The 13182-nt window shown below is 43.7% G+C and overlaps 1 protein-coding gene across 1 annotated transcript; it reads right to left on the reverse strand.

Annotated features, from left to right (window-relative positions):
• Positions 1-5650: 5650 nt before the first annotated feature.
• LOC135986602 (glutathione S-transferase-like) lies at positions 5651-10350 on the reverse strand. The gene is made up of 6 exons (XM_065630743.1): positions 10264-10350; positions 9283-9334; positions 8352-8484; positions 7342-7483; positions 6366-6497; positions 5651-6043 (listed from the first exon to the last, which is right to left on the reverse strand). The coding sequence occupies exons 1-6, from the start codon at positions 10348-10350 to the stop codon at positions 5924-5926; spliced, it is 666 nt and encodes a 221-aa protein (XP_065486815.1). The 3' UTR covers positions 5651-5923.
• Between the last annotated feature and the right edge of the window lie 2832 nt (positions 10351-13182).

Genomic DNA, 13182 nt, shown 5'->3' on the forward strand with positions numbered 1-13182 from the left:
CCACTGTACCCCCTAATTCAGTGACTTGTGCTCCAGACCCCTCACCAGCTTCGTCGCCCTCCTCTGCACTCTCTCTAGTACCTCAATGTCCTTCTTATGATGAGGGGCCCAGAACTGAACACAATATTTGAGGTGGGGCCTCACCAGTGTCAAGTACAATGGCACAATCACTTCTCTAGTCCTGCTGGCCACACAATTCCTGATACAAGCCAGGATGCTGTTGGCCTTTTTGGCCACCTGGGCACACTGCTGCCAGCTGTCAATCAACAGGACCTGCCTTTCATAAACCCATGGTGACTGGGCCTGATAATACGGTTCTCTTGTAAGTGCTGTGTGATGTTACTCAAGATCATCTGCTCCATGACCTTTCCCAACACCGAGGTTAGACTCACAGGTCAGTAGTTCCCCAGATCGTCCTTCCGGCCCTTCTTGTAGATGGGCGCCACGTTAGCCAACTTCCAGTCAACTGGCACCTCCCCAGTTGGCCAAGATTGCTGGTACAAAATGGAAAGTGGCTCAGTGATCACCTCCGCCAGCTCCCTCAGCACCCTTGGGTGTATCCCATCTGGCCCCATAGACTCGTGGGTGTCCAAGTGGTGTAGCAGGTTGCTAACCATTTCCCCTTGGGTTATTGGGGCTTCATTCTGCTCCCCATCCCTGTCTTCTGGCTCAGGGGGCTGGGTACCTGGAGCACAACTGTTCTGACTATTAAACACTGAAGGAAAAGAAGGCATTTAGTACCTCAGCCTTTCCCTCATCTTCTGTCACTATGTTTCCCCCCGCATCCATCAGGGGACGGAGATTCTCCTTAGCCCTCCTCTTGTTGCTGATATATTTATAGAAACATTTCTTGTTGCCTTTCACAGCGGTGGCCAGGCTCAGCTCTGGTTGGGCTTTGACCCTTCTGATTTTCTCCCTGCTTAACCTCACAGAGTTCTTGCATTCCTCCTGAGCGGCCTGCCCCTCCTTCCAAAGGTTATAAATTCTCTTTTTATTCCTAAGTTCCAGCCACAGCTCTCTATTCAGCCAGGCCGGCCTTCTTCCCCACAGGCTCACCTTCCGGCACACGGGGACAGCCTGCTCCTGCGCCTCTAAGCTTATCTTCTTGAAGAGAGACCAGCCTTCCTGCACTCCTTTGTCCTTCAGGTCTGTCTCCCAAGGGACTCTGCCAACCAGCCTTCTGAACAGGTCAAAGGCTGCCCTTTGGAAGTCCAAAGTAGCAGTTCTGCTGACCACCCTTCTAACTTCTTCAGGGATAGTAAACTCAATCATTTAATGATTGCTCTACCTAAGGAGACCTTCCACGGTCACGTTGCCCATGAGCCCTTCTCGATTTATAAGCGGAAGATCCAGTGGGGCTCCTTCCCCGCTAGGCTCACTAACCAGCAGTAATCTCAGCTGTAATCTCAGGATACAGTTTACTGCTTAATCAGGTATACGATATAAACTTGGCAATTACTGGGATTTCTCCAGCAGCTATTACACTGCATTATAAAGAGATATAGGTTTCTTGTTGGTTGGTTGGTTGGTTTGTTTTTTACCCCATTGTAAGCATTCAATCTCATTTACCACACTCCCTGCTCCTCTTATTTCTTTAGGCAAGCACCCAAAGATGCGGAATTTGATTTTGACTCTGGTAACATTAGAGTTGCCTTTACCACGGACAGAGCCAAGGTGCAATATCTGCTTGGTTCAATTTTAATTCTTTGCTGGAATTTAAAGCAATAATAGTTTCTAGACAGACTGTCATCCCCCCCTTCAGAACCAGTGCATGCGCATCAGCAGCAAACACGTAGACAGTGACTGGTTTACAATGGCTTCACAGTTATTAACATTGTGTCAACAATAAAGCTGAAGCTTTAACAGCAGCACAAGCAAATTGCAAAAGAAAAAAAAATGCTCATTGTAAATAACATGTCATCTTCTCTACAATAGGAAGAAGAGGGTGAGAGACAGAGACACCACGCCACACTTCTGAGATCTAAATTTCTTGGGTTTTAAATCTCTTCACCTAGAAAGCAGTTGATGAATAATTTAACATTTGATGCACATAACCATCTTAGTAAAAAAATACCTACAAGTATTTAATCCATGAACCCCAGTCACTGATTTAGTTTCAAGTACACTAATTCCCTATGCACGTCCAAAATCCAAAAAGCTTACCTTGTACCCGGTGTAATTCGCTCTAAACTCTCAGCAGCTTTGTCTTGAGATTATATAGGCCTCTAGCCCCTCCCTACAAATAATTGCACACAGTTCTCTGACAATGGGAAACTCGTATCTCATATAGCAATAATAAAAAAATAGATCTGTTTAGTCACTTAGAACCTACAGAAAATAACTTCCTGACTCATGCTATGTACAAATCTGAGGTTCATGAGAGTTCATGATCATTGCAAACATCTGTGCCAGCAGAAAATTGTATGCTTCCCATTTTCATTGTTTGGCAACCTGCTAGGTGAAAATAATCGTAACAGCTGAAAAGCTCCCATGATTTAAAAAAACAATGTGGTAGCAATCAAAATTTTATTTTAATATTTTATTTTTTGTCACCTTTAGCAGATTGCTGCCTTACATAAGTCACATCAACTAATTCAGCTTGAATCCTTCATAAGCTTCCTTCTCTTACTTAGAGATGGAGGATATTCTTTCAGGACATTTTTATCTGCTGAATTTCATTCCTGGACATCATAGAAGATTTTTTTCTGTGTCTGTCAAAAATGGTTCTCTGAATTCGACCTGGTGAAAACGCATGCCAAAGACAACTGTAGGAGACAGTGAATGAAGAGTGGCATCGGAAGGCAGACTGCCCTCTGCACCCTGGACCACGTTCTTCTGATAACTCTGTTGACTTCCAAGAGTCAATACAGCAGAAACTCCCGTGCACCATCCTGCCTGTCTAATCCAGTTGATTAACAGTTGTAGATATCGCCTGCGGGCAAGGTCAACGTGCGATACAAAAATCTGCTGAATCACTCTGAACATAACTGTGAACTGGGATATTATTCTTGTATTACACAGGGAAGTTGTATGAACTGTAGTCTATCAAACAAAAAAAAGAGTTTTTACAGTATAGGGGGCTCTCTACTTCAGGTGCTTCCCATAGACATTGTATTTTGCTGCTATGTAGCTGAAAACGATCCTCTTCTCATCGGTCTCCACAACTGGTGCCTGTTAGACCAAGGTGTTCCATGGCTGACATTAAAATAAGTGGCATTATTTATTTAGAGCTAGAACCACACAAAGACAAGGCTTCAGAATGGTCACCACTGCAACGTCTTGTCTTTCAGGAGATGCCCAGCTCCCAGATGGAGCGCTCTGTATCCCACATGGCACCTGAGGAGATTCAGCCTTCACAGAATGGGACTGACAGCACATCCTATAGCCTCTGCCTTCTGGTTCATGCTCTTTTCTTTCTTATTTCCCTCTGTCCCCTTCTTACATTTGGGAAGTTCTTCTCTCCAGCCTCTGAGAGCCCGCAGCGGGGCTCGGTCACCTATGCAGAGGTGTCCACACCACTGTGCACGTTCCAGGGCATCCTCTGGTCCCCAGCCGCTGCTGCAGAGAGCCCGGCGCTGCGGACCGCACCACGGCAGGACAAACAGCCCTGCAGGGAAGTCACCGAGAGCCCTGCTATCTGTGCTCTGTGCAGCAGAAACCCACTCTTGGTATTTCTAGAGAAGCACAAGCTGCCCACATTTTGTTTTCTGTTGACATCTGGCCTGAATTGGTTTGTTCATGTTTTGTACTGGAACAAAACTCTGCCTGAGAATTTGCTTGCTTGAGAAGGGACTGCTTTCCCCTCTGGCTCCCAGGAGTGCTGATGTTTGCTGTTAGCACAGGGGTTTTTAAGAGTAAAAGATCAAACGGCACTGCCGGAAAGGGTGTTTCCGGCACTGTTGGACAGACATGACTTACCACGCAGCAGCGAGCACCATGTGAGTGATGACTGAACCTTTTTCTGCACAGATATGTGCACCAAGGTGTGTCTGGTAGTGTTTCAGAAATCCAAACTCACTCTTAAGTAGTTTGGCTGGATTAATCATTTGTAGGCCTGGCCAGGATAAGCTCTAGGAGATATGCAAGGTCCAGTGACTACTCCTGCAAGGACTTGACATCCACTGTGTTAGAGAACTGCAAGGTAAGAAAATATGCTTTCAAGCATGAAAGTTAGCGACACTGTAGACCTACCTAACCTGGTAGACACCTACGCCTAGTCTAGCTGTCCAGTGTCTTTTACGTAAGTGTCAATTCAGGTCTAAATTCAGGAGGAATCCCTCATCATGCACTTGAGCTACGTTGGACATTCGAACTACTCAAAAGGATGCTGTCTCAGCTGCGCGGTTAAAAATTGAGACGAAGCCAGTCCCTGCAACCTTTCCTTAGGGGTAGAAGAGAGGAGTCTTCAGCGTGTGATTTATCCCAACACTGACATTCCCTAACCTATCAGAGGTTTCCATCAAGATTTCAGGAAAGTCCTCTTCAACACACGCACTAGCCTAAATAAAAGTGAAAAATAAAATACAGTCTGTCTCCTAATTTAACAGGACTTTTGGAAATGTCACTTCACTGAGCTTGTAAAGTGTTTTGGAAAATGCTGTAGAAGTGTCATTTGTATCTTGCATGCCTGAAGGCATCCAGTCTCTTAAGCACTCTAGGTCCAGAGTGACCATCCAGGAGTTAAAACTAGGGGAAATCTCAAAGACACCCTAATAACTTAGGAGTGAGTGTTCACCTCAGCTGCTGGGCACCAGCTTGCTTCCATTTAGCCTCTTCCTTTAAAACAATAAGGCATAAATATACATATACTTCTTTAGACATGATATTGCTTTATTGACAAAGCACTGGAAAATGTTTTGTGTCATCAGGCTTTGTGAATTTCCTCTCTATATGAAACACATCAGAGCTATATTAATTTGGGTTGGAGCTGTGTTCAAAATTATGAGCTAATATTTAAAATGTACTTCCAAGGGATATAGCTGCACACACAAACTGTTGCATCGTATTGTATTAGCAGGGGCAATAGGGACTGTAGAGAAGGGAGACTCAGATGTGCCTAATGAGACCTGCTGGGATATGCCCAGTGCCACCATGCTGCAGAACTGACGTGCAGCTCCGGTGTTCCATGTTGTTTAAAACAAAGGTCCCATTTGTTGTCGTTTTTCTAAGCTGTTGCTACCTGTATTCAACACACTTGAAAAGCGCAGCTCACACATTATGTCGCATAATGCTGCTGCAGAAAAACATTGTGTTTTTTCCTTTCTTGATGCTAAGACTTGGTCCAGCTGCATGACGTTACTTATAAAGAAACTGTTGGCATTAGCAAGAGTTTTAGTGCCCTGAGTTTGCCCAGCCTGAAACCACCAGTACTAGACCATTAGTTGGTTTTAGGGCACTGGCTAGGGTACATTTTAGGGTACATTTACGTGCTTGGTTGGTTTGGTCTTAAATAATACACATATTTATGCGTTCAACTGTCTTGCTATCCTCTCAGTAGTAGAGCTTTGATAGAAGTGATTATAAGGTACAACTCACATGCAACTTATAAGCTCTCTTCATTTTCCAGCAGCTCTTGGGAATGCCAGAAAGACAGAACCAGAGAACCCTTAGGTGTGTAAGTAGCAGCAAGAAGTCATGGAACAACCTGGTCTTCATTGCCAATAGTAAGACTTTATTTCAGGTATTCTCTTAAGTAATTTAAGACATTTTTGTTGTCCAGTGTACCCCCTAATTCAGTGAACTATTTCATTTGCTGGCATGCTCACGCAGATTTATATTGGAAGTGTTTTCGGTAGGCTAAAACCAGTGCTGTACCTAAGGAAAAAGAAATAAAAAACTTTTTCACTGTTTTCATTCATTTCACTTCACCACTATCAGCAAACGCGACAGCCATGATAGAGTTTCCGTGGGCTTAGGTTGCTGCTCAGTAGAAAATTTTCAGGATGTCTGCTACATCTTCTTGTCGTGGTGGTGGTTTCCTCTGGCTGCCAGGCTGCAGGAATTTCTTTATTGTGGGGATACTGCTTATTCTTGCTTTAAAACTCTACAAAACAAAACCAAACCAGTACTGTGCTTAAGAACTATGGTAACTGTCAGACGTTTCAATGTTATCCATTCTCTAAAAATAACATTGTGCATTGATCCTGCAGAAGAACCTACATGCTTCACCCTATTATACTTTTGTGGCTACAGTGACAGAAGGCAGCAATAACCATCAGTAGTTGGGGTCAGCTAAAATTACTTTGGATGTTTGGTTTTGTCTTTCATTTCTTTCCCCACCCTCCCACTCCCCCGTATTTCTCAGCCAGTTTTCATCAGTGGCCCTGCTTTGATTCACTGTCCATTAAAACTGTCCATTCTGTTACCTGCAAGAGAGGAAACTGGGCAAGGATATCAGGCTTGCATTCTTCTGCCATTAAAAGGATTTCAAGTAATTGCACATCTGCCCTGCTAAACCGGTTGCCAACAAGAAAGTCTTGTCCATGCTCTTTCAAAACCTAAAAACAGAGAACCAGAAGCAGATGTGGTTTTTTTTCTTCAAAGCAAGGTCATAAACTCCATGGAGTTATCCTTGAAAGAAGAAAATGCAATAAGAACATCTGTAGTGCAAAGGAATGATCTGACCACACTGTCATCCCTGCATCATTTATCAGTGCTTTCTCTTTTGCATTCTTCTGGCGGCTCAGCTGTATCTCTCCTGCCTTCAGTTCTGTAGCTCATGTAATCAGCGCCGCTGTGTTGAAAGCTAAGCTTTATGGGATAAAACCATCTCTGCAAATGCCTACAAAATTTACATCAGGCTTAAGTTCAGCACAGGGCATAGCAAGAGTATCTTGGATTGTTTCAAATTAAGGGCAGCTCCCTGAGTTCTCACCTGTTTCTTCTTCAGTTTTGGGAATATTGCCTTGAGACCTCTCCTTATGTAACTTGTGCCTCGTGCTCTTGACACCCAGCTAATCCAGTCTTCATTTTAGTACAGAAGGAGCTGTCATGCACTACACAGCACGTATGGTACAGGGAGTTCTGCACATTAGGAGCAAACTTTATGTAAAAGCTGATGCTATAGTGTCTTTTGTCTGAAGCAACATCCAGACTGAAACATGGACGTTTGGGGGCTCAGTGTTTCCTGGGTTTTGCAGCTCTGCGTCTCTCCCACATTTGTAGTGCTGTGTGTCCCCTCTGCAGTGTGCTGTCTCCATCCTTGTGCCAGTCCCACAAAAACCACAGCATTTATATTTTAAAGTGGCAATTTTTGTTCCCTGTCTCACTCAATAAGTGTAGATCCAGAACGGAGTTTTAGGAAAACAATATTAATTAAGCTGCTACATCTTTGCCACCTACCTTCTCAAAGACCGGGAAGTATCTGTTTGTGGCCTTGTCCAAAATAGTAGCTAATTGTTGCTCCTTTTTATCTGCTGGTCCGTAATCATAGGTTATGATTAACTCATTCAGATCAAATAATCCTTCCACGTACATATCAATTCTGAAATGAAGAGATCCAGCTGGTCAAGTCAAACACAGGAGGTCTGAATGGCACGACATCTACCAGCAATAACCCCACTGAGATGCTGGGAACTCTCCACCTCTTCTATCCAGCATGCACAGCTTGGAGCAGTTCCCCCCGAGTGCAGTAGCTTCAGGGGAAAAGTGGGAGTGTGGTAAAAGACAAGTGCAAAGTGCCTCACCAAAAACAAAAGGACTGCACCACGTCCATTTTTCACTACGAGTGATACTTCTCTGTATTAAGTGGGTTACCTTGAACCCCAGTACAAAAGTGGCATGTGTGTCATCCAAACTTGTGTTAAAAGTCCAATCGGACACGGTAAGTTACACAGTAGGTCTATACAGTTCCTGAAAAAGATCCTAAAATATGTTTTTCTGTGCTAATTAAGTTGAGGCATTTAAAAATACTTCAAGTCAAACCATGTGCCTTAAGAGTCCTATCCTTTAATCAGCAGTTAATAATTCTAATTGTGATTCCTGGTTGTTATTAGAGAGAGGGTTTTTGTTTCCATCAAAGACATTTCTCTGAACCTGATGTGGTGAAAATCCCTGCTGCTGACAACTGCAGGAGAAAACGCAAAGCTGTGTCAGGGAGACAGTCTGCCCTCTGCACTCCCGACTGCTTTCTTCTGATGACTGTATTGACCTTGGGCCTCCACGAACTCCCTTGCTGCATCCTGCCTATCTAATCGAGCTGCTGTTGCAACATCACCTGCAGCCACAGTCAGCACGTGCCACGTGAAAAACTGTTGTATCACCCTGAATCTCACTGCGAGCTGGGATATTCCTGTGTTACGCAGAGAGGTAGGATGGACTGTAGTCTAACAAAGGCGGTACTGCTACCGTACAGGGCTCTCTCCTTCAGGTCCTTCCCGTAAAGGTTGTACTTTGCTGCTATGTAGTTGAGGATGGCTCTGGTCTGCACCATCTTCATCCCATCCATCTCCACCATGGGCACTTGCTGAAACAGCAGGAATCCACCTAGGGCAAAGGGGACAAGACAAGGAGACATTCAGTCTGTGAGTGAGAACCATTAGTGGATGTTTGGCAAAGTAACCACACACACTATTTTTCATTTAGAATCATAGACTCATTTAGGTTGGAAAAGACCCTTAAGATAACATTGAGTCCAACCATTAACCTAGCCAAAGCCACCACTAAACCATGTCCCTAAGCACCACATCTACATGTCTTCCAAATCCCCCCAGGGCTGGTGACTCAACCATTTCCCTGGGCAGCCTGTTCCAGGGCTTGATAACCCTTCTGGTGGCAATCTTCCTCATTCCCATAGCATGGATGGAAAATGCCTACCATGAAACCAAGAACCACCTTTTAGGGACACGTTAATGACTTAGTATTATATCAATCAGCTTCTTAAAGTTTCTTCAAATCTGAGGAAGTGCCCAAGTGCAGAACTTTCAGCAGTCAGACAGTGAAAAAGACAAGTCCTGCACTGCACGGCCCTAACTCACACGATTTTCATGGAGGTTAATACAGATGAGAAGAACTGAAGTATGTTTTCTGTCTATGTTTTGGTAAGTATTATGGAAATCTGTACTATTTAAAGGCTTGACAACATATGCTGAGAATATAAATGCATATAATAATATCTTTGTGACTGGGTGGATGATGCCATCTAACACCGCAGGGAGCAGCTGTGATACCCCATGTACAACCTAGTCTAGTTTTTCTTTTTAAGAGACATAAGACTCCGTAGGCTTTTTAAGAGAAGCTATTGTTATTGTTATTAAAAATTATTAACAAGTGAAGGAAACTTACCCTTCCTTAACTTTGTCAGATCATCCTTTGTTTTCACAAAACATTCTTCAAACTGCAGGAAATACAGAAGAAAAGTCGTGTTGTCACTGCATGTTTCATGTTTTATCAATAGCTTCTGCTTTGCATGAGACAGTGAAGGCACAAAAAGCTGTGTTTGGGGGAAGCAATAGCTTTAAAAATCTATTTTGCCTCTGTCACATTGTCTCCTCTTCCTTCTCCCATGTGGTTCATATTTTTGTGCAGGTAAGATTTCTCTAAAGCTCAGGTGACTGAAAGGCACAAACCCCTGTCTGCCAAACAAACGAGGACCACGCCGCTTCTGTTGTCAGTGCCGGCAAGAGACAGTGTAGGCAGAGGAGGGGATAAGTAAATTCACACTGCAACAGCAGCACTGTGTTATAGGTCCTTGGCCACAAGCTGGCAAATGGACGGACAAAGAGAAGAGATGATGTGCCCCATGTGGCTTTCTGCACAGTGCCCATCACCATGACAAAACCTCACAGCTCTTAAATCACTCCCTCTCCCATTTAATATCAGAAACTGTAAGAGGTAAAAAGAATTACTGGTGTTTTTTATGATATGCAATAACTTCAGGGATGAGCTATATGTTAATAAGCATAATAATTTTTTGCTATTTTGAACACCGGGATTTAATTGGAGGCCTTCAGAGTTAAAAGTCCTGGACCCTTGTGATCAGAAGTTAAGCAGCCAGGTTCTTCTTCTATGGTTATAACTTTTTTCTGTCACTAGCTACAGCGGAGAGGCATTTATGGTGCTACCAGTAGGCTTGGCACATGATGCTTGGAAGTGAAACGGGAACCCTAAGCCCTCCTGCTTACGAGTAAGCTGGTGGTCATCGTTGGCTTGGTCAGCAATGCCCTAAACACAGAACTTGAAATTTCTGGTCACTCACATTTTTTATATGGAACAGTGAAAAGATGTTTTTGTCACACACTCCGAGAATAAAAAAGAAAGACAAACCTCCACCCCGGCTGCTGCCAGTAACCAGCGTATTTGCTCCATTCGGCCTCGTTCGTTGATGTAGTGCAGCTTGGGTTTCGCAGCCATGTTTCTATGTGCCTGATTTCCTACGGTTTGAAGTAAAGCAGTAAGATTTGCAAAATAAAGATTCAGAATGCTGGTCTTGAGCCTCTAACCAATTCTTAAGCATTGTTCAAGGTTGCCTTGTTTGAAACCAATTTATGGTCCGAGACCCTCTTCACGTTAGTGGAGGAGGTAAAAGACTGTACTGAGACACTGCATGTTGTCATTTTGCCTTAAGATGTCTTTTATGTGAGTAGTTTAGCTAAGCAGAACTCTGAGATTTGCCCGTGTCAGAAAACAAGCAAATGAAAACTTCCTGGCATCCCAAAGCGTTCTGCTCTGACCAAAAAGCAGGGTGTGCGAAATATGCTGCTCTGTTTATTTTGGCATTATCTCAGGATACAGTTTACTGTTTAATCAGGTATATAATATAAATTCAGCAATAGCTGTGGTTTTTTCCAGCAGCTATTATGCTGCACTATAAAGTGATATAAGGGTTTGGGGTCTTTTTTACCCCATTGTAAGCATTCAATCTTGTTTACAACACTCCCTGCTCCTGTTATTTCTTCAGGCAAGCACTCAAAGATGCGGAATTTGATTTTGACTCTGGTAACATTAGAGTTGCCTTTACAACAGACAGAGCCAAGGTGCAATATCTGCCTGGTTTAATTTTAATTCTTTGCTGGAAGTTAAAGCAATAATAATTTCTAGACAGACTGTCATCCCCCCCCTTCAGAACCAGTGTGTGAACATCAGCAGCAAGCACATAGACAGTGACTGGTTTATAATGGCTTCGCAGTTATTAATGTCATGTCAACAATAAAGCTGAAGCATTAACAGCAGCACAAGCAAATAGCTGCAAAAATATATTGTCCTAGTAAATAACATCATCTTCTCTACAATAGGAAGAAGAGGGTGAGAGACACCACTCCACACTTCTGAGATCTAAATTTCTTGGTTTTTAAATCTGTTCACCTAGAAAGCAGTTGATGAATAATTTAACATTTGATGCACATAACCATCTTAGTAAAAAAGTACCTACAAGTATTTAATCCATGAACTCCAGTCACTGACTTAGGTTCAAGTACACTAGTTCCCTATGCATGTCAAAAATCCAAAAAGCTTACCTTGTCCCTAGTGTACTTCGCTCTAAACTCTCAGTAGCTTTGCCTTGAGATTATATTGGCCTCTAGTCCCTCCCTACAAATAACTGCACACAGCTCTCTGACAATGGGAAACTCCTATCTCATACAGCAATAATTAAAAAAAATAGACCTGTTTAGTCACTTATAAACTACAGAAAATCAATTCCTAAGTCATGCTGACTATGTACAGATGTGTGATTCACAAGAGGTCATGATCATAGTGAGCATCTGTGCCAGCTCTTAAAAAACCCTGCGCTAACCACAAATACCAGCATTCCCGGGAGCCCAGAGGGGAAAACAGTTACTTCTCAAGTAAGCAAAGAAAACATTCTCACGCGGAGTTCTGTTCCATTGTAAAATATGGTGGGCATGGAAAGAAAGACTTACGCACCAAGTACCAGGAGTCTGTATTTGTCTGCCTTCTCCCAACAGTGACCTCCAGCCCTCTTCTCCATAGAGCCTGGAACATGCCATATGGCTTGTTAAACTGCTTGTGCTCTCTGTCATCACAGTTTAAGCCAATGTGCCAGTGGGCAATGCAATTGCTTTTAACAGTTTTTCATACCTCTTACAGAATTAAGCTGCAAATGGGGTATGCTAGAAGTTTTCCAGCACCCTTATTTTCAGAAGATTTACTCCTGTTCTGCTGGCCTGAAGGCTTGCTGATGCTAAGAGACACTTTTTTTTTAACCCCTAGTTACAAAAGTGACAAAATTTTACAGGAGGGCCTTACCTTATACACACTTGTGAATAACTCACATAAAATGTTTTCTACTTCAGTTCTATGTCTGCTTAGAGCATAAAGGTGCACTTGTGTACAGAGCTAGCACTCACTATTTGAGATATGGCTGTACATACATCGCTGCAGTAGCAGCTACCAGGGAGGTGGGGTCCCTGAGCAGGCAGACATGCAGCCGCTTTCTTGTTGGGACAGGACAGAGGTGCCACCTCTGTCACCACTAAACAGGATTGCTAGTCTTGTGGAGCAAGGTGCCGATACCAACCACAACAGCTGCCACCTCTGTGCCCAGTGACTTGCTATTTGGAGCAGAGATCCAGGGTGAAAGCATCGCAGGTCAATTCCTCTCTTCAGCCTGAGCTGACCTTGTCATCAGACCTGGGAGTCTCTTGGGTGGCATATTCTTCAGTGCTCACATTGGACCCAAGTCTCTTTCCAAGAAACCTTAAATAGTTTTTTAGTATAGAGATAATGAGCACAACTCACTAAACAATTTGTAAACTTACCTGCACAAGAAGAGGTTGATAATAAAGGAAACTTAGGAAACTTTATTGCATCTTTAAGGCACCTGAGATGTTTTAGCCATAAAACCTGCAGTGCCCTGTGACCCCACTCCTCCCTTCCCCTTTGTCACTCTATGAATTGCCCCCACCATCACCAACAGTCCTCACTGGGAGGAGCTGGTTCCACTGGTCCCACCACATTGCTGCAAGGGCAACGCAGAAGCAGCAGCCTCTCTCAGCTACCCATGTTTAATTCTGTGCAAAGTGGCAGCTCAAGCTCAGTTTTTGCCCCCTGGAAGGGCAAAGATCTCCAAAGACCACATCAAGCACGAGGCAGTGCTGGGGCACGGGTGCTGGAAGATGCCATCTGTGTAACTGAATTGGCAGAACTTTGCTCAGGGGTCACTGGTCCATGGCCGCTGCTCTCGTCCGAATGGCTCCCAGCCACAGCCAGTCCATGCCAGCGCCA

This window comes from Caloenas nicobarica, chromosome 3 (assembly GCF_036013445.1).
Source record: "Caloenas nicobarica isolate bCalNic1 chromosome 3, bCalNic1.hap1, whole genome shotgun sequence".
NCBI classification, from domain to species: Eukaryota; Metazoa; Chordata; class Aves; order Columbiformes; family Columbidae; genus Caloenas; species Caloenas nicobarica.